Below are 21,818 nucleotides of genomic sequence, written 5' to 3' on the forward strand. Positions count from 1 at the left end.
TTAGAATTTAAGGAGATCCTTGTTTTTAAAAAGATCTTATTATGCTTCTATATAAGTAATTATAATCTGTTTAACCTTCCTAGTTCAGGTCAAAGAATGCTGAACACTTTAGTTCTATAAGTGAACTTCATAAAAATACCCATTCTTACATCCATGATCAGATGTGTTTTGTTTTTTGAGAAAACTCAATATTTAACTATACTTCAAAAACTGGCTGATTTTGCAGTACAGATGCACATTGAGTCTCTCAGAAAAATAACAGAGTAATTTTGCTTTCACATCATCCCCATTCTGTGTTCACCCCGAATTATGTGAGAGGAGAACTCATATTTGTCATGGCTCCTGTGCCCACACATGTTACATTCGAAAGGGTCACGGAAACCATGACATCCCATATGGATAGTGAACATAACATAATCCAAGAAAAGAACACGACAATGATCACATCGATAGACTCCAACGGGTTCACCTTCTTTGTTGAAGACTTTCAAGACATCACAAGGATAAATGGTTGATTGTCTGAACATGTCATATGCTCTAGGAAGTCCATTCCTGGCCTGCAAAGGAGGAGGAACCATTTGATTTTGAAGGTAGGCATGATTCTGATTCTCTTCTTGATTGTTATCTGAATCTGCAGAATGTTGACCACTATTGTTTGGAGAAAGGCCTTGCTCAGTAGGTATCTTGTCCCTCGGTTGGGTGTCACTTTTTTCCATTTTTGGTGGGTTATTATTAGACATTTCAGTGTGAGTGAATGTAAGGGGATACAGGCTGCTGATAACAGGCACCATCTCTGAGGTTGGAGCAGCTGAGGCCTGCACAAGTGGGCGCACTGATTCTGCACCAAGATAGCCAATGGCATTGTTGAAGGCTTGCTCTGCCATGCATCCTGGCAGCATAGCCTCTCTCTCCTTTTCATATAAAAAGCCATGGCTGTAATTCACTTCAAAGTTGGGATGTTTTTCACCTGCAGAAGAAAATAATACTTGAGGAGTTAGAAAACAAATTTCCAAAACTGCAATATTTGTGATTGATGAAGGAGGGCACATCTTTGAATCTCAGATGTGCAGCACGTAAATTTAATAAACAAACAAATACTTTCTGCATATTTTCTAGCCTGGTTCAAGTACTGGAAAATTATCTTTAAAGTAATACAAAAAAGGAAAAATTCTTCAGCAGGTAAATGCTGCACTATATAGAAATCTTTATTTCAAAAATAAAATCATGGAATCAGAGTTAACAGTTTTCATCAAAACTGCTGACACAGACAACTTTTTAACCTGCAGCAGACAATACTTTCATATTAAAACATTGTAAGCTACATAATAGAAACTAGAACAAAACCTTGAGATATTTATCACTGGCAGAACTATGAGTCAAGGACCTCCAGTGTTCGGTGGATAGGAGTGAAACCATACACTCACGTTTCTTTAATAATGTGCTTGAGAGTGCTGACAGCTTATTGCCAATCTCAAGACCCATCTGATAGTTCAAAGGAATTTTTAAAAATCCCCACAACATGACATTTCATTATGACTCATAATACCTGTTCTAGAAAACATGAATCAAATAATATTCTTAAGCTAGGTTCTCAAGGGACATCCTGAATATATGTCAATACATATGCCATCCCTCCAAGTTGCTGGGATGTGAGCAAAAGTATGCTGATATGCTAACTTGCTTGGAATAGGGTGATCATGTCTGTGGTAAAACTGAGATTTGGTTGCACTTGTTGCATATTGGCCAATATGTGCCTGAATGTATCAGTCTTATCTTTACCCTTAGAAGGAAATGCCCCATATGGCACACAGATACTAAGGCTGGTGCTGTAGTCTATCCTGTCCTTATCAAAAATGTACTATGCAAAATCCTTGAATGACCAAAGCCATGTTGGACAGTGGAAGTCCATTTTTATGGGCCCATCTGTGATGAACATATGGAAAATTCCAAATGAAAATGAAATTAAAAAAGAAAAATAAATTGTGTTTTTTATGAAAATAAGACAAATGATATAATATTTTATATATAATATAAAAGTACTCTGAGCTGAATTGGTAAATACTTGCAGGGAAGTAAAGATGTACATGTAATTATGAATAAAAGGGCTGCAGAAATGTCTGAACCAGAGACATTTAAGTTGCTATGAATATGTATGAAAACAGGAATTTATAGATTGGTGTTAATTGCATCTTATGCGCCACTGAATGGTGATAACCGAAAAACTACAGAGGAGTTTTAGGGACAATGGTGCAACCTTTAGAATGAACGTGATTCAGAGGAAAATATTATTCTGTGAGGTGACATGATTGAATGGGTGAAAAGAAGATGATAAAAGAATACAGAAAAAGGATTGGGATGAATGAGAACAATGATTAAAATTTGCTTAGAAGAAGTTCTGTTTGTTTCTAATACATAATTAAACATAAATTTATTCATACATACTTATGTCAAACAAATAATATTAGCCTAAAATCATAATTTATTTAACTCTGTATAATGAGAAATTGAGAAAATTAGTGAAAGATACAAGAATAATGAAAGGCTCCAAATGAGGCATAGACCATTTTTTGTTAGTTTCATAAATATTCTTTAAAAAAAGAAAGACACAGGAAAGAAAGAAGTAAAAAATCCTAGAGCTGAAGTGAAAATCAGCGGGAAAAGAAAATGCAAATTATGTAAGGGAAAGAAAGAGAAGAAGATATATTAAACTCCCAGCAGAATGAACATAAGTTAACAAGGGAAAAGAACATGAATACAAGAGAAAAGAACAGAATGAAAAGAATTATGTTAGAGACTATCACAGAAATATGTAGAGTTATTCTAATGATCACTGTGGAAAAAATGGTGGGTGGGATGATGGTGGAAAAGATTGTGGAGGTGGGAAAAATGCACGTAATGGGGATACCACTGCACTCAAATAAGACACAGCAGAAATAACTGGACCTTGTTTACTTGCCCCAGGAACAGGTATCACCCCAAAGTTTCAAAGATTCTTCATTAATCTCAAGAGATGTAGCATAAAAGGCATAGACATACTGTAATAAAAAATCACTATCCTGATTTTAAGATAACCTATTTTGCTGTTTTGCCAGGCTATACCGGGAAAAGAGTTTATTTATTCATATCCCACATTTCTTATTTTCACAAATAACTCAAGGCAGCAAACATATTCAATACATTTTCCTCCTCCTATTTTACCCACTGTAACAACCCTGTGAGATGAGTTCGGCAGAGACAGAATGACTGGCCCAAAGTCACTCAGCTGGTTTTCATGGTTAAGACAGAACTTGAACTCATAGTCTCTTGCTTTTTAGCCAGGTGTCTTTTTAAAAATATATATAAACAAGATGGATCGACAACATCAGCAAGTATTGCGGGCCCAACTGGCAAAAGAAAGCTCAGGACCACATTGGTTTGAAACATACAGAAGAGGCCTTCATCCTGCACTGGATAGACAATGGCTAAAATGATGATGATGTTTTATCAACATCAAATAAGTCTAACATTGAACATACAAAAAGATCCACCCTAGTTGGATGCTGGAAAGAAAATAATAATAAAAAAACCCTTATAAATTCTTCTCCCATTACATGATGGGTCTACAAATAAGATAAGATAAGATAACCTTTATCTTCATTTTTTTTTACTGTGGGCACAGCGGCACACATCAAAAATGAAACAATTATAAGGTCTCTTGTTTTTATGTAACAAGAAAAATATATTATATGAACAAATATTTCAGAGGAGGCAATCTCCCAGCATTTAATCAATATATATTGTTTTTGTTGTGTTTACTGTTTATATATATAAAAGAACAGTCAACAGATTAACCCAAACATTACATAATCTTCAAATCCCTCTGTTAACTATCTGTTATTGTGCTTAATTCGTAGAAAGTCCACAAACAGCTCCAGTTTCTTAAAAAGCTCTAGTCTAGTCCATTGTCTTTAATCAATTTATTTGTAACTGCCTTCTGAACTCACTTTTGTTTCTTTTTATCCAGTTTAATGTCTGATGCCCAGAATTGGAGCAGAACTCCAAACTAATAAGTGTATATTATTTCCCATCACACAGGTGTAATGCTTTTGTTAATGCAATCCAAAACAGCATTAGTCTAATTACCTGTTTCATCATAATTTTTGCTCATGTTCAGCTGGTAGTGTACTAAAACCTCTAAATCATTCTCATAGGCACGGTAGTCAAGTCTGATTTCCCCAATCTGGATCTATATATTTGATGTTTTCTCTGATGCATCATCTGTTAGGTACAGCTAAATGTTCAAGACCATCAGTGTTATTTTATTTGTGGGATTTTTTTCCTCTAATTTTTTTAGTCAGTCACCACTTACTGTCATCTACCAATTTAAAAAGTTTCCATTCCATCCAACAGGTCATTTATAATAATATTTAATAGAAGGTGGCCAAGGCCAGAGCCACTCAGTATGTTTCTTCCAATGAATAATCATTTATTAGTATTCTTTGTGTGAACCTTTCATCTAAATCCTCTGCACTGCAGAATCTCTAGCTCACATTTATCCATCTTGTGTGCAAGAATGTAATGAGAGGTTTTGCTTTTGCTAAAGACCGTGCTCAATGTCTGTGTCACCCAACAGTATCAGTTTTCCCTTTAATATTCCATTTTCTACCAAGCTAAGGGATTACTCTGTCATGAAAAAGGGACAGACTGACATTTGTTCTCGACAAACCAATTCTGACTCCTAATAATCACAGCATTTTTTCTATATTTTCCGAGACATACGTCTTTATAATCTCTTCTAGTATCTTACCCAATGCAGGTATTAGTTTGTGTGTTTCATATTACCTGATGGTCTGACTGTTTTCCAAAAGAATCAGCTTGTACATTTAGCAAATTATCACAAAAAATTGGGTGACACAATATGACCAGCTCAAAGAAAAGCACCCCCTGAAAAGATACGAGTCCCAAATAATAGAAGTTGCAAAATAGTAGTACAAAAATGAATATTGCACTCCCATTAAACAGCAAGAGGTCTAGGCACCCAAGTGGGCAGGAGAATAACAGATAAAGAGTGGAGTGGAATGAGAATGAAACTGCAGCTTTAATTTCTGAAGATGGAATCAGCAGAACAGTTAAGTTCTTAGAAAAAAAATAATGATTACAGAGATTAGAATGAAGCAGGAAATTGTTTTTCCTGTGACATTCTAGGGAAGTAAAGGTTGGACGTTAAAGAAACAGAATAGAAAAAGTACTGATACTTTTGAACTATTGTATTGGACAAGATTCCTGAGAATACCATGGATAGCCAAGAAAACAAAACAAAACAAAAAGGCATGCACTGAACAAATCAACTCTGAGTTCTTATGCAAAGCACAACTTACCAATCTCAAACAAGCATACTTTGGAAACATTATAGAAAGGCCTACATCTCTGAAGAAGTCTATTGTGCAAGGAAAGGTGGAAAGAAAGAGAAGGAAATGAAAGAGAAGATGAGTACAAGTAGCAAGATGGATTGACTCAATTACAGAAGCAATGGATGCACTGACAGAAAACTTGAAAGATTAAAATAGAGACAGATAGTCTTGGAGAAAACCAAGAACTTGATACCAACTTGGTGGCACATAATCAATCCTATGTGGAACTTTTCAAAGTTTTCTTTGATTTGATGGGCAGTTTGGGGGGGGTAGTTGATATATGGAGATAGAAAAACAGTAATTCAAAGGATCCATTTCAAGACTGGACCTTATTTAGATTTCAAAGAACTTGGCTACTAAGGTTTATAATGTAAATATATTATCAAACATTTTTTAGGATTATAATCTTGTGAGTTTGGTTTATAAAAGATAATCAAATTTGTTTAGATGGAGACTAAATGAAATGTTGCTACAGAAAGAAGCAGTAACAAAGGATTGTAAAAAGAAATTAAAATAAGTTTTTGAAAATAATGTAGGTAAAGGCACTGATTTAAGAATAGTTTGACAGGTAGGTAAAACTTTTATTATAGATTATTTTATACAACATAATAGTGAACTTAAAAAGAAGAGCCAAGAGAAAACATAAGCTATTTTGGATGAAACAAAGGGGGGGACAAGTAAACCAGGAAAATGGCTAGCATATAAAATATGAAAAGAAGAAAATAACCTAGAGTCACTTGGTTGAGTTAGAAACTGAATGAGTGAATAAATGAATGAAATGATAAGAAGGAGATACAGCTCTAATGGACAATGCATCCATACAAAAAACATCCCATAAATAGTATTCCAATTTATATAAAGGAGATGATATCTTACTAAAGAAAATAGATGAATATCTAAAGAAATAAAGTTTATCAAGGATTGCAGAGGAGCAAAAATAGATTATGAATGGACCTATAACAATAAGAGTTGCTGAAGTTGCTGAAGATACAAAAAAAAAATTAAACCAGGAAAGGTGCTTGGACCAAATGGATTGCCAGGTTCTTGTCTTTACAAAACACAATGAATTTTATCTTACTGGGAGGGAAAATCCTGGAGACTTGGAAAGAGATATAACACTAATAGCTAAACAAGGACAAAGTTTGATTTTAACAAGAAACCATAGGCCAGTATCATAAATGATAATGACTACAAGATGTTCATAATCATTTTAGCTGGTAAACCTAAAATAATTTTGTAAAACATTATTTATGAGGACCAATGTAGATTTTTACATAAAAGACAGTTAAATGACAATGTTACAAATGTGCTGGATATTTTGGAATATTTAGAGCAACATAATGAAAAACAAGCCGCATTGATTTTCTTAAGATGTAGAGAAGGCTTTTGACAATTTGAATTGGACCTCTTTATTCAAGGTTTTGAAAGATATGTATTTTGGGGAGAACTTTATAACACAGGTAAGACTGATTTATACATCACAGAAGCATGAATAATTGTTAATGGAGACAATGGAACTAACAAAACCATGTGAAATACAAAAACGAACAAGACAAGGATTCCCACTGTCTCTTCTCTTATTGATTTGGGTTCCTGAAATACTAAATAGAGATAGAAGATAAGATGAGAGAACTCTGGGAATGAAGATTTAAAAAGAGATTTAAAAGTTAAGAGCTTTTGTAGATAATTTGGTGTTGGTTCTGGAAGATCCTCTAAAGAGAACTGAAATATTAATGGACAAATTAAAATTATTTGGTGCACTAGTAAGTTTTAAGAAGGTAAAATATCTAGATAAGGTCAAATATGATTGTATGCTATTTCAAAATAGTTATGTTAAGAGATGGAATGAAATTAAATGATACATTAAGATGTGGGAAGCTAAAATTGTTGCTGGAAAAAATTTCTATGATAACAATGAATGTTTTGCTTAGAATGATGTTTTCATTTCAGACAATACCTGTTTTGATAACTCATGCACCATTTAAACAGTGTCAGAAGGATATGTCTAAATTTGTACATGGGGAAAAAACCTAAATTAAATATAAAGTATTATAAGATGCAAAGGAGAAAGGAGGATTGGCAGACCTGATTTGAGATTGTATTTCATAGCTTGCTTTTGGTCTGGATGAGAAAGAGAAGTATACGACCTAAGATGTGAGTGGCATGGATATTTGTGACACAATAAAGTCAAGGTTAATAGGGATTTTTAAAACTATTATATTGGATGCATGATATTGAGAATATGGAATATGGAGATTCAGGTTATGCCTGGAAATACCTTTGTGACTGTCAGCACAAGAGGCATTTTATAAAGAGATAATAGGCAAATGCTAACTTATCACAAGATACTAGAATCTGGACAAGAGAAATATAATATAAAATCAAGAAAAGAACTGGTGGCAGAGGGATATAGTTTTCAATAGTTTCCTTATTTGCAATTATTAAAAAGATTTAAAGTAAATAAAAGAGTTTATGATTTTGAAGATTGTAAGACTGACCTTGAAATAGAATTGTGTACATGTAATTGCTAAAATGTATAACATTTTTATTGAAACTTGAAACAGAAGAAAACAGGTAAAGTGGCCTTAATTTTTTGGTTATAATATGCAGCTGTAGCAATGGAAAATATATGGCTGAAAGGATTGAAATTAACATTATGTTATAATCTTAAAGAGAATTTGTATAAAATGATGTATCATTAGTATATATCAGTAGAGAAATTGTCTAGAATGTTTAAAGGCATTCCAAACCTATGCTGGAAATACAAACAACAAGAACAGATATTTTACATTTTGGTAGACCTGTAAAAAAGCTAAAAAATTCTGGATTCAGATATATACACTAATTCACAGGATTTTAAACATTAATGTACAATTGAGACCAGAGGTTCTTCTTTCAAGATTAATGAACAAACACTTGGAAAAAAAGTCATGGAACTTTGTTTTGGTACATTAGAATTGCAGCAAGATTACAGTATTGTATGCACATAAATGAAAAGATTTGACACCAGCCACAATGGAGGAATGGATGGAGAAGATGATGGAAGTAGCTGAGATGAACAAATTCATTTATTTGATCAGAGAAAAGATAATATTTATGTTTATTGATAACTGGAAACCCCTTATGGACCTCCTTGCATGAAAGAGAAAAAATGAACTTGTGATTTATGGTTTTGATGATTAGACAGAATAAATTAGAAAAAGAAGACAACTACGTTGTAATCATAAAGTAAGAGGAAAATTCACGTTGTTATACTTATAACTGCTGTGAAGAAAATCAGAAGCTACTTTTTTGTATGGTTTATTTTCATACTTTTCTATTTTTCTCTTTATTTTCTTTTATTTTTAGTTTTGTCTTTGATTTTTTTCCTTCTTTTCTTTTTCTCACTTTATATTAATTTATATTAGTCTTTATCTTATTTTATAAAAACTCTCTAGGATAATTATACCAAGAAGGAAGTTGGCTTTGTAGTCTTTACAGATATCTTATCTTGTTTTTATACTGACTGTAAATCAAAAGTTTGATGTTTGCAAGTACCAGAAAATGCTGATAGGTGCAGTGGGAAAAATAGAGAACAGGTTTAAAATGATCTTCCTTTTATAGAAGTTACTTAGATCACCAGATTAGATTCTATTAAATAGATTTTTGACATTTCTGCTCAATAGACAAGATGACTAGCAATGTCTAGGCCACTATATGTTCTTCTTTATCAATTGGATCTGAACAGCATGACAATTATATTATTAAATTTTGCACATAATAGAAAAGAAAATGATGCAATAAAAGAAAAATAATGCAATCAGATGTAAATTAAAATGCATTCAATAAAAAGCTAGGAATCATGTTGCTTCAGCATTCAGGTGACAGCAGGCCAGCTAGAGAGGTACACAGTACAGGTAGTTCTCAACTTACAGCTAAAACTGAGCCCAACATTTATGGTGGTAAGTGGGATATTTGTTAAGTGAGTTTTGCCATTTTTTGGCCCATTTTGCAGCCTTTCTTGCCTCACTTATTAGAATCTGCCTCACTGCAGAATCACTGCAGTTGATAAGTTAGTAACACAGCTGTTAAGTGATTCTGGCTTCCACATTGTCTTCACTTGTCAGAAGGTCGCAAAAGGTGATCACATGACTTTGAGACACAGCAATGGTCGTAAACATGAACCAGTTGCTAAGCATCTGAATTTTGATCACATGATAATGGGGACGCTGCAAAGATCCAAACTGTGAAAAACGATCATACGTCACTGTTTTCAGTGTCATTATAACTTTGAACAGTCGCTAAATGAACTGTGGTAAATCAAGGATCACCTTTAGTACCTTATAGGCTCTGTACTTGTAACCTGCCACAGTAAAATACACATTATCACTGGTTTAAAATACAGCATTGCTGCACCCATCCCTCTATACCCATCATTCCTCAAGATTAGGGTGGGATGCAGTGGTTCTCTATATTTTATTCTCACAACATGAAGTTCATAGCAGATCAAAGGTTTGTATGTGGGTTCTCCTGATCTAGTATTCTACCTTCAAATGCTTTGATTTATTGACCTCTGCTGGAGGAAGAGTTATTGATTAAGTATAGAACATTAAAACCTGTAATGTTGAGTCAAACTTTGAATCTCTTCAGTTCTCCAAATAATCTCCTTTTTCTGCAACTATCACATTTTGGATTCATCTCCAATATTTGCAATGAAGCTTGCACAGCAGAAAATCTGTGTCACTGCAAATACACTCTGATAAACACATTCTTACACAGAACCATGTCTGAAGTTTAATATATGGCACCACCAAACAGTTTTGCATAGCTTTTGATGTAAATGACTGAGGGAGGTCTTTGCGGTTAAGGGGAACAATTGTTCCTCCTTCATTTTTGCAAAGTCAGAGGAAAAATATTAGGTCAACTTTTTTTTAGTTCAATGACAAAGACAGAAACAATAAAAAGGAATTATAGTTGTAAGATCTTTAGATAAATATATAGTATTATAGAGCTATTTATATAATTGTGGTGGGCTTAATTTGGGGGTGGGGAGCAGGGAAGAAAAGGTTTGTACATATTTGTATCTTAAGAAAACAATGTTTCTGTAAGGACCCACCTCACTTTACATCTTAAGAAGACAAAACTCTTGGAATGTCTCTTCCAACAGGAATCTTTATTAAGAGAAACTGATTGCAGGCATGCTAGACAGGATCTGAGGAATCCTCTCCCACCATTCAATGTTTTAAAGTGTCCCCAAGCAGCCCCTACCCCACAGTTCTTCCAGGTGATTCAATCCGTCAGTCCGCTCCGTCAGCACGATCACTCATCCTCTCTTTTCCCAGACCCCAGGCGTTGCATTCCCCCCACCTTTTCCCTCACTGCCGGCAAAGGGGAGAACTTCAGAGAGACTAGGATGAAAAGCGATGGCCGCATTGTTATGGTTAGTCCTTTCGAAGAGAATCAACATCTGGTCACTTTGTAGTTAATGAAGGAAGTGGGAGTCATAAAACCCCCATGCTTACCCTCTTCCGTAATATGACAGAATCCAGAAGAGAGTAAGAATTGGTTTTTTATCAAAGTAGGTAGATAGAAATGAAATATAATTGGATTCTGACAGTTTCCTTCTATTCTGATTGGAAATAGAATGATACACAAAATCAGAGGTTAAAGGTAGAAAACTCCATCTAGTTCTAAGGGCTAGTGCGTAAAGATTTATATTATGTCATTTAAATCAAACTCTGGAAGATGTATGTCTATGATTCAGTGGGTTTTTAATGAATCTTCAAAGTTTAAATGAAGTTGCTACCAAAAACTACCCAAACAAATAGCCAAAGCCTTTAACATTGTACTAAAATCCGCACTTAGAATATTTAATAGGCTCCTATCAAGTTGGGTAAAAAGCTGAGAAATTAAATAACCACCCAATTTTTCCAGTTGAGAAATATATTTGATTTGAAATGGCCTGCAAAATTAAAAATGTTTTTTCTCTCTTATAGTGTGGTTATTATGAATTGTATATTCAATTTATTTCATATTTGATAATATAAAATTCTTAGGAAATATTACAAATCCTAGAAATTAAAAAGCAAAAAAATATATATTTCTTCATTTAGTTTTTTTTTTGCCTTTTTTCTCTTTTTCAACAAATTATTTCAGTTATAGTTCAACAAATCATACCCTCATTAAAATTCTCCCAATATAATTATCAGATGCCTAAAATACCTTGCATTAAAATAAACATATTTTAAAAGCCAGTATTAATACTGACAATGATATTTTTTTATTATAAACAATCGTGCTAATCAATAGGTTTTCATTGTACAAACAACTGATGTGACCTAACAATCATAATATTTATTTTAAAAAATTCCCTACTGAATCAATATTCAGTTTATCTAATTATTAAATAGTAGAAAATGATTCTTAATCAATAAACAGAATGTCTCTGCATTAACTTTACTTTTAACCTGCTTCATCTTGCTCTCTGACAATGGTAAAGAATGAGATGTTTTACTTTTGGGGCAGTTTATTCTATATTTCAAAAGACTTATTGCTCAGCTTTTGAAAATTCACAAATATTTATCAATGAAATCAGCTTAAACCAATTTTGCTAAAAATATTTATTATAATGTCTATTTCATGGAGGAAGAATGAATGCCCCCCCATATAAGATAAAAGAGATATAACTATTTGCCTTGAAGTAGCTGCATATACTTTGGTAACAGGATCTTTTTGTATTGCAGCTGCCTTGACTAGTTGACATACTTTGAAATCAGTGACAATTCTCAGTATAATGCTTTGTGGTTTGAAAGAGTCATATATCATCCAGAAATCTCTGCTCTGTATATTTCAGAGGCTGGTCTGCTCGAGCCTGGGATATACATAAATCCATTCATGTCATTGTAAAGAGGGAAGAAGGAAATACAGTAATGTCTCTTCCTTATTTGATACATTACAGTTGCCTAACAAATGCAAGTTTATGAATTCATTCATAAGAAGAAGAACCATGTCATATTTCCATTGCTTTTAATGAGTATACCCAAAAGAGAGTCCATTAAAAAACATCCTTACCAATAAATTTCTGTGGCATGGAACGTTTTCGTTTGGCAACATTGCTTGCTAAGCGGTCCAGGACAAGGGCCCGCTCAGTCCCCATTTCACTTCTGATGTGCCTTCTCTCTGAACTTTCTAGATTGGGAAAAGCAAACAGAAAAATTAGAATGAAGTCCTTAAAAGCAAGTTTTAAAGGAAGACCTACACGCCCACAACTATTTAGCAGAGCTGCATGGGATTAACTGTGTGGTTATTTTTTTTTTCTTCTGCCTCTCTCTTATTCTCATACCTCCGTTTCACTAATGTGGTCAGCAGAGCTGGAGCAAAACAGAAGACACATCCAAATTTTGCAATTCTCAGATTCACAAAGCCTCACAGAATTAACATCTTGATTATACACTTCCTCTTGTTAATGAACAAGTTTGACCTGTTATTTTATGAAACACAGAGGAAGATATTGTCCCGCCCAAATTTCCATCTGATTTTTGAGAGCAATAACAAGACACCTGCAGAATGGCCCCTGAAGATGTAAAAGGCACGGGCGCATGGTGAATATTCAAACCCTTGAAATGCTGATCCACTGAGATGAAATCTTACTATCTCCACCTATGAAATATTAATTATCACCATAATAGTGACAGTAATATTCAAGATTGCAGTACATTATCACTAGGCTATATGTAGAAACTTAATAAGAATAGACTGCTAGAAGACTATTCCATGTACAAGGGATCATAGTAATAATGATGATTATAGTAGTAATATAAGCAAAAAATAAACTTGTACAACAAAATTTCATGGTGGCTGGGTTCATAACACATGCTAATTTCTATCTACAATGCATTTTTCTCTTAATTTCAATGGAATAGTATTTCATATTTTGTTTTATTAGGGTTTAGAGCACCACGAGGACAAAACAACAGAATGTTTCTTGGTTGGGAAATATTCTTATTACATTTTATTACAATGAGCTGCCCCACAGCCAAACCAAGCAGATAGGTTTGTAAATGGAATAATTGCCATAATAAAACTGCCCCATTTTTCCATTTTCTTAATATTTTGTGAATCTTAGTGAACGTTTCCATTGCAGCTATATTCCAATTCCTTTCAACACAGAAGCACATGGTAACCCCCTCCTCCAAGGATAACACTAAAACCATTTTTTTCATTCATTTATATGTCTTCTTATACAAAATATATAAAATTGAAACCTTGTAGCATTGGCATAAACATGTCAATTTGCTTTGGTAGGCATAGGGGCAGGCTGCAGTCATGTAAGAAGTGACTTTCATATGCAGATGAAAAAATAAAACTATTGAAATTGTGTTTTTAGTCATTTTTAGACTTCCTGCATAGATAATTGGTGTTTGCAGGAATTTGATGGCACTAATCATTTTGACAGTCCAATGGAATGGGGGATTGGCCTGGTGGTGATGGCCTCTCTAAGAAACTCTAGGGCAGTAGTGGCGAACCTATGGCACGCATGCCAGAGGCGGCACTCAGAGCCCTCTCTGTGGGCACTCATGCCGTTGCCCCAGACCCACCTCCCCCGTGGCTCCCTCCTCACTAGCAGCCCCCCGGAGGAGAGTCGCCCCTGAGCACAGCCAGCATGGAGCAGCGCAGCCAAGGACATGGCAGCTAGGCACCAGGGACAAGACTCCGCCCTTGTGCCCCGTTATGCGCAGATGATGCTGTGGGGTGCAGGCAGAGGCCATGGCCACCATGGTGCTGCAGGGCCACCTGGGCGATCTGCGGCGGGCCGTGGAGGCAGCGGGTGGCCCTGCAGGTGGGTGGGGCTGGGCTGGGGGTGGAGGGGGGGCAGAGCGGGAGTGGAACAGGGACAGGCAGGGCTGGGTTTTGGGCACTCGGTCTCTAAAAGGTTCGCCATCACTGCCCTAGGGAACAGATGCCAGGCCACCCCCACACTCTCAGATATCTTTACCTCCTAACATATGATGTTTTGCTCCTTTATTAACTTTATAAACAGGACATAATTTTAGCTGAGAGACATAGTACACTAACATTAGCAAGAATTTCTTAATCTGAGTTGATCATAATTTTGAAAAGCAGTTGTCCAAGCAAGTTTCCAGTCTCTTGAGATTGGCTTCAGTCCCAAACTATTTATTAAATTCTAGAATTTGCCTACAGTTTAGATGAAATGTTCTTATTTTGATCTTGACTGGATACAAATAATTTCCTCAATAAGGTTATTTTTCAAAGTGGGCTTTCTTTTTTTCTCTCTCAAAAAATATTCCTATTGCCCCTTTTTTGAAGCAAAACCTTGTATTATATCTAATTATCTAATATATTTTTTAAAGTTCTGAATAAAAAGCTTCCTCTCCCTCCATATTGCAATTCTTTATAAATTAAATAAAATGTCCCCTAAAAACAAAGACACATCTTGGAGAAGAAAAGCTTAAATACATTTTCCTAGCTTTTTTTAACCACAGTGTTTGTAAAAAAAATGTAAAACAGACAATATCTGGGAGCACCTTGAAAAAAGTATGGTAAATACATTGGATTTATCAATCATTTACTCTTGCCAGATTACCTATATCTAATTTTTCATTAGTAGATTATAGCAAAGCTGCATATGTAATATATTTTGTAATATATTTCAGCAATGGGGTAGGTGAAATGCCTCATGCTGTTCTGATTAGCAGCTACTTAAGTATAACCATAATAAGTAAATACATAGAACAATCAAAAATCATGCTCTAACATCAACAGATCTGCTTCAAGATGAACTGATCAAACTGAACTCAGGAGTGGAGTGTAACGAGGTTCAGTCCTGTATTTCAGTGATTTTTGGTTGAGGAAAGAATTAATGCTTATCAGATCTGCTGATGATATAAAGCTCTACAACAGCTTCTCAAAGTATTTGTCAAAAACCTTGAGGAGTTGTAAGATCATGGATTGGGAGATTCCTGAGAGAATGTCTTCTCAGAAGTTCCTCATGAGCAGGCTTGCCACTTCAATGAAAAATTTTGCTAAGCAAAAAAATAATATTATACTTCCAGAACCTATATAAAGATTGTTTTTTGTTTTCTTTGTGGTTTCCCCCACCCACCTCCACTACGTTCGGCTTTTTAAGGAAGAATAATCATGCCTTGAGCAGGACCATCAATTCCCATCTTAAAATTATGAATGAAGAAAAGAGGCAGATATCAGAGTACAGGGAAGAGGAAGTTCAAGAATAGGGGAAAAGATTTTCAAGTATCAGAGGCTAAAGGAAATAGATGATCACGCAGTGACTTTATGGTACTGCAACAATACGGGGAAAGAGTGCCAAACCCAGTTTAAAGGCTGTAGTGGTTTGCAAGCTTTAGTATTTAAGAGCAGGTGATTTAAAGGAAGAAGTTTATGATAGTAAAAGCTCAGGAAAAAAACCATCCATTTCTATTCTTTTTTTTTTTTTTTGGACTTTCTTGAGTTAAAAGTGGGGAGAGAGTAAGTTATAACAACATAATCATCTGATCCACATACCAACTAAAATCAGTATAGGAATTAAGTTTTTGCCTGTATTTGTATTTTGTCTCATAAATTAATAATATCAAAATGTGTTATTTTATTTGAAAATATGGTAATATCTAAACAAATATTGCTTGGTTTCAGCTTCAAAAATAAGCAAATTTATCCTGGACATTAAAAAAAAACAGTTTCAAAAATCAAATGAGACAGATTTCTAAGTTGTGAAGTTCTAGCATTTTTTGATACATGAGTTATTTTATAAATAAATAGTATTTTTATTTCTTGCCCAATCCTAACCCAAATGAAATAATTAGTTTTATTCATGTATTGGGTTATGCAAACTCATTCATTATGCTGGATTACTGTATTTGAGAACCTCTGCCTAGAAGACTGAAATAAAATTTCAATCTTTACAAAGTCCTGTTAGGGAACAAGAATCAAGTGCATCAAAGAGCCTGGAAATGTGGCTTAGCAATAATATTTATAAAAAAACAACAACCAAACATTAGTCAATAGCATCTGGTTGCAGAAACATTAAGTTCAATTTTAGGCTACATCAACAAAGGTATAGTTTCCAAAACTATAATGTAGTACTCCCACTTTATTCCACACTAGGCTACCCACATTTCAAGATATGTATTCAGTTTTGACTGTATCCCTGCACTTAAAAAAGATAAAAAAATCTGGAGGGGGGTAACTTAGGAATTAGAAACTACATCCTCTTCAGAGAACTGAAAGAACTGGAAATATTTAGCCTTGAGAAATAAAAACTTAGTGTAGCTAAAAAAAAAAAAGTTCCATTAAAAGTCTAAGCAGGTGTTACACAGAAGATGGGGAGAGTAGTAAGTCTCCCGTTTGTTTTGATATGAAATTTATTTGCATTCCTGCCATAGATGAATTGCACTTAGTGCCCAAACGCTATCATCATTTTATAATATAAAATAGTTATGCATTTCAGTCCAGTGTCCCTTTTTTATATTAGAAAAATAAAATAAAACAAGAAGAACATAGTTTGTAAAACAAAAGCAAAAAATAACAATGCAGACAAGAATCTCATGAGCCTTTTTTGTTTAATTATTTAAATGACTGTTAATACTCTTAACATTCTTTCATCAGATCTGAAATAATACTTACCAATTATATTTAATGCAATACTAAGGTAATCTGTAATTGTAGTTCTCAAAATATGTTCTTCTGAGTGCAACAAGTTTATCAGTAGTTTCTTAATGAGAATATTTATAAAAGAAGACAAACTTGCTAAAAAGTAATATCCTTAACATATTTTCCTTTGTTTGAAAGATGCTAAACATGCTCAAGATCACTCATTGACAGCAAAAGCATACTCAGAATTTCATATCCAATCTCACACAAACCACTTCGTTCTAATATGTTTCTACAAATAAAACTTAAAACACAGAAAAGCTTGGAATACCATCCATTCAGAATTTCAGCTCCTTAGGTTAAGCATATAAGAAGAGTCTACTGGGAAGAGTTCAAAGATCTGTCTAACTAGAGATTTTGTTTTTCACAGATGCCAGATTGATGGCTTAAAGACTCATTGCTATCTATGCCAAGAGTAGCCAAGATGACTATGATCTGCCCCACTGGAAGAGGTTTATCAAGAAAGAAAGAAAGAAAGAAAGAAGTGCTTTAAAAGCCTCAAACATAGAGACATAATATTGTACCATAATATTGTGCCTATTGCTCTGTAAGTTCTCCCTTGCCATGTTTTGTCAACTCAGTTTTAAACTCAGAGGTACGGTATTTGAATTGGCTCTGATATTAATCATAAAAATGGGACCAAGGCAGATTACTTAATTTCGGCAACTAGCACTTTACACAGCAAGTGCTATTGAAGGCATAGAGCCATCAAAACACGCATTTCCTAAATTGTGCTTTGGAAAATTTGTCAAAACTGGTGAGGGGGAAGAGTATGATTAACCATCACTGTGGCTTTTTGTTTCTTTCTTAGGCCATTATTTTGACCAAAAAAAAGTCCCACTACACAGCACACTATATATCAGCCTCTTTGGTGTAGTAGCTAAGGCATCAGGCTAGGCACTTAAAGGATGTGAGTTCCAGTACTGCCTTAAGCATGAAGCCAGCTCCCAGTTACCACATGTCATGACTGACTTCAAAGCACCAAAAAAACCCCACAACAACAACCCAACACCCCCCCCCCAAAGTATGCAACTTCATTCCTATTTTCAATTTAAGGACTGGGGTTGGGGGAGAATAATTCACATAACTTTTCAGAAATGCCTAATCCTACGTTCAATTTTGTTTTGTAGATGACATTCTTTTGTGTATTTCTAAACCCCATAGTACTATCTAGCACTGAAGCAAACGATTGATGCCTTTGATAAAATAGCAGGATATCCTATAATTTGTTCCAAAATCAAAATTAATGCCTGTAGGTGAAAATTTGGTTAGCCATTCATTTAAGCAACATCAATTCTATATTTTTACCATATCCATTAAATATCTAGGTATGTGTATATCAAAGGATATAACTCAGTAGTATCATATAATATAAATAAAATACAAAGAGATATCAATAGTGGGAGTCATTAAACCTTGCCCTTTGGGGAAAGGTAAATGAATATTTTTCACAAATTATTTTATATTACTTTATATAGTATTAAATATATACTGGTTGGTTGAAGCCAACAATCGGTGTTAATTTTCCAAATTGGGCAATTTTGGAATTCCTTTCAAATTTTGGAATATTGGTTGGAATGGACAATATTAGGATCTAAGTATACTAAAAGTGGGATATCTCTTGAAACAATTGCATCAGTTAGAAAAGTATGGAATTTAATGTTCACTTTTCCTTAATTTCAAAATATTCAAAAATCCACACCAAAATCCAAACATCCTTAGTGTGACCTTTTCTGTGTATGTTTCCAGTCCCCCAAAACAGTAGATACATTTTCCAAATATGTATGTATTTTTTGTGCCCATTTTTCATCTCATGCACACTTTGTATATAGTTTTTTTAATTGTAGAGTACATTGCAATGGCTAAAAGACTTTTAGTTTTAGGGATGTTATTTCACTAAATCTTAGTTCACAAGTGTTCTCTGTTGTACTTGAAACACAACATACAAACAGTTCAAGAAGTTAACTGAACGGAGTGATTACTTAATTAGTTCTGAATAATGTACAATCTCACAGTACATATTTCTTTCCATGTGGCTTGCATATTAGGGGGAAAATGCTCAGATCACATGGAAAATATTAATTTACTGGAGCTGTCTTCATGCAGTATAATTTCAATAAGCTCCACACTAAAGAATATGCATACAGGTTTATCTAACAAGAATTAGCTCTGTTTAAGCTGACTTAATGTAAATCCAACTAGACAAAAAAATACTTCTTCTTGACTTATAACTAGAGATGGGTAAATCTGTCACGTGTGGATTCTTGGTTTCCCATTTTTCCAAGTCAAATGTCCATGTTTCAATTTCACATACAATATAAAATTTATCACATAATCAATAAGTCATTATAAAATTGTATATGGAATACTTAATATTTTTTAAACTATACATGATAAATTTGATAAAGATTTTACATGCATTTTTCTAATAGATGCATTTTGCATGTATTTTGCCCAACTATATACATTTTTGCAAATGTGTTTTGTTAATAAATATGTTTTAATTTGAAATGCTACACTGTGAAAAATAAAAAATTCAAGACAGTGTTTCAATTCAAGTAGTGCTTCAAAATGTAAAATAATGCTGCAAGTATAGAATAAACATTTCAAATTAACAGAAAATGTGATTTAAATTAGTTGATAAAAATAAATCAGTTAAACTGTTTACAACAAAATATATTTCTGATATATTATAAAAAATAAATGTGAACCATTTTTTCAAACCTTAATATATTTAAATTTAATCAGTCAAGCCAATTAAAGCTAATATCTCTAATACTTACTTACATATGACATTATCTTAAATGTTGTCTATAGAACTACTGTGGTGATGTTAAAGGATATTCAAACTTAAATTACTATTAAAGGATAGTAAGAATAGAAAGAACTAGTAGCTAAAAACATCATCGTAAGTTTAACTAACTAATCCCATCAGAGGTATTTTTCTGATCTTTATTCTATTTCTCTCTATATCCCTTGATTCTCTATTTGATTATTATTACAGTGGTGAGTCTTTTGGAGAGACAGTTCACTCTGTTCCAACATGTGACTTTTGTCATTCCAGGCCTATAGTTTCACATTTTTCAGAGCAAGAGAGCTGGTTAACATAAACCTCAGAAATACTAAGCGTGACCTGAATGAACGGCACTGTTTCCTGTAACACCAAATGATGTGGTCAGCAAAGGAATGGAACACGGAAAAAGAGAACCTGTTAATGGTCTGATATGAATCTCCAATCAAGCATGGGAGCCACATTTGAATTCAATGTTACATTCACGTCCCTATGCTCTCAGCCCTGTGGTCACAAAAGTTAAAATTATCATCAGTGACAAATTCCAGAGGAGCAGTCAAACAAAGGTTAGTTATTGTTAGGTATGTTCTCTCTTCTAAAAGACCAACTAACTGTGATATAACCGTATAGCTACCATGAATATGGGCAGCCTCGATTTTTTTTTTTTACCTGTGTGATTTAACATTAAAAAATGAGTAGTTTTCTTTTTAGTGATATTGATAATTCCAATTGTTCGATTATTTTTGACACAAATATTATGATCAGAGATTTCTGTATTATCTGAGATACTGAAAAATACTTGAAATTACGTCAAAATACCCCTATGCCAAATTTCAAACATGAATTTTGAAGTACTGCATTTAACAAAGGCCTGTGATTTTTAAATCCATATTTCTGCTTTTTTTAAAAAAAAAAATGTAAGATATCAAATTATAAAATATTAACAAATGCTAAATACAATTGTAAATCAACCATTATTTTTAATTCAGCAATGAAAAAGCGTCTATGAAGGAGATGAGTGATTAATAAGTTTGATAAATAAATAAATAAATAAATAAATAAATAAATAAATAAATAAATAAATAAATAAATAACCATATCCTCAGCCAAAAATTCCCACTGTAGAAGTAGTAAGCCATTTGAACTGAGATGCCATTTACCTATCATTTAAGACAGACAGTTTTTTTTAAATGCCATTCCTTCGGTGATACAACTGAGAGAAGCCAGCAGTAAAATCACAAGTTGCAGTCATGTGATGCCTCACTTCATGACCTTAGGTGATTCACTTAATAACCATGGCTGAAGTTAGGTCTGCATTGCAATATGTCTATTGCAGTGACATATTTTACTTAACAATCACATAATTTAGCAACTGTATTGCTGGGCTGATCATGGACTACCTCTATGATATTTAAATTCCCATATTATATTCATTTAATCACAAAGTTCCATCGCTCTTCCTTACAGCAATAGGGAAATAAGATTTCCAACAAGACTGTTCCAACACAGCAATTAAGAATTCCCAGCTGCTGACTTCCGATTTTGCACAGTAGTGATCGGTTGCAGGCTTGCAGATTCTCCACACCCCCATGGCTAATTTTGCCCTGCCGGGGAACCCTAAATGGGTCTAAGTCACCCCGGAGAGGCAATGAAGAAAGAAGGGTGCTCCAGTGATTCTGGAATGGCGGCAGACATTCTGTTCAACTTGGGGAAAGCCTTCTAACATTTCAGGAAAAAGGCTGGCCATATTGCATTGACCAGCCCAAGCTACTTGCAACCAGGGCTTTTTTTCTCAGAGAAAAGGTGGCGGAACTCAAACCTGGCCACGCCCTCATCAAACCCTAGGACCGCCCCTTTAGAGAACAGGAATGCAAGTAAAATTTGGGAGGGGCTATTTCCGGTGCGGGAGGGGCTATTTCCGGTGCGGCCGGCCCGGAAAAAGGTGCCGGAACGCGGTTCCGCCGCGTTCCGGC

The 21,818-nt window shown here is 34.2% G+C and overlaps 1 protein-coding gene across 1 annotated transcript in view; it reads right to left on the minus strand.

The window, feature by feature from the left end:
• Positions 1-267: 267 nt before the first annotated feature.
• Positions 268-21,818, minus strand: part of IKZF3 (IKAROS family zinc finger 3) — a 42,086-nt gene continuing 20,535 nt past the window's right edge. Inside the window, exons 7-8 of the mRNA XM_015832197.1 lie at positions 12,441-12,557; positions 268-967 (exon numbers count right to left, since the gene is read on the minus strand). Coding sequence (XP_015687683.1) covers positions 276-967; positions 12,441-12,557 — 809 coding nt within the window. The 3' untranslated portion in view covers positions 268-275. The remainder of the gene's footprint in view (positions 968-12,440; positions 12,558-21,818) is intronic.

Source organism: Protobothrops mucrosquamatus, unplaced genomic scaffold, assembly GCF_001527695.2.
Source record: "Protobothrops mucrosquamatus isolate PMUCROS unplaced genomic scaffold, P.Mucros_1.0 scaffold1, whole genome shotgun sequence".
NCBI lineage: Eukaryota > Metazoa > Chordata > Lepidosauria > Squamata > Viperidae > Protobothrops > Protobothrops mucrosquamatus.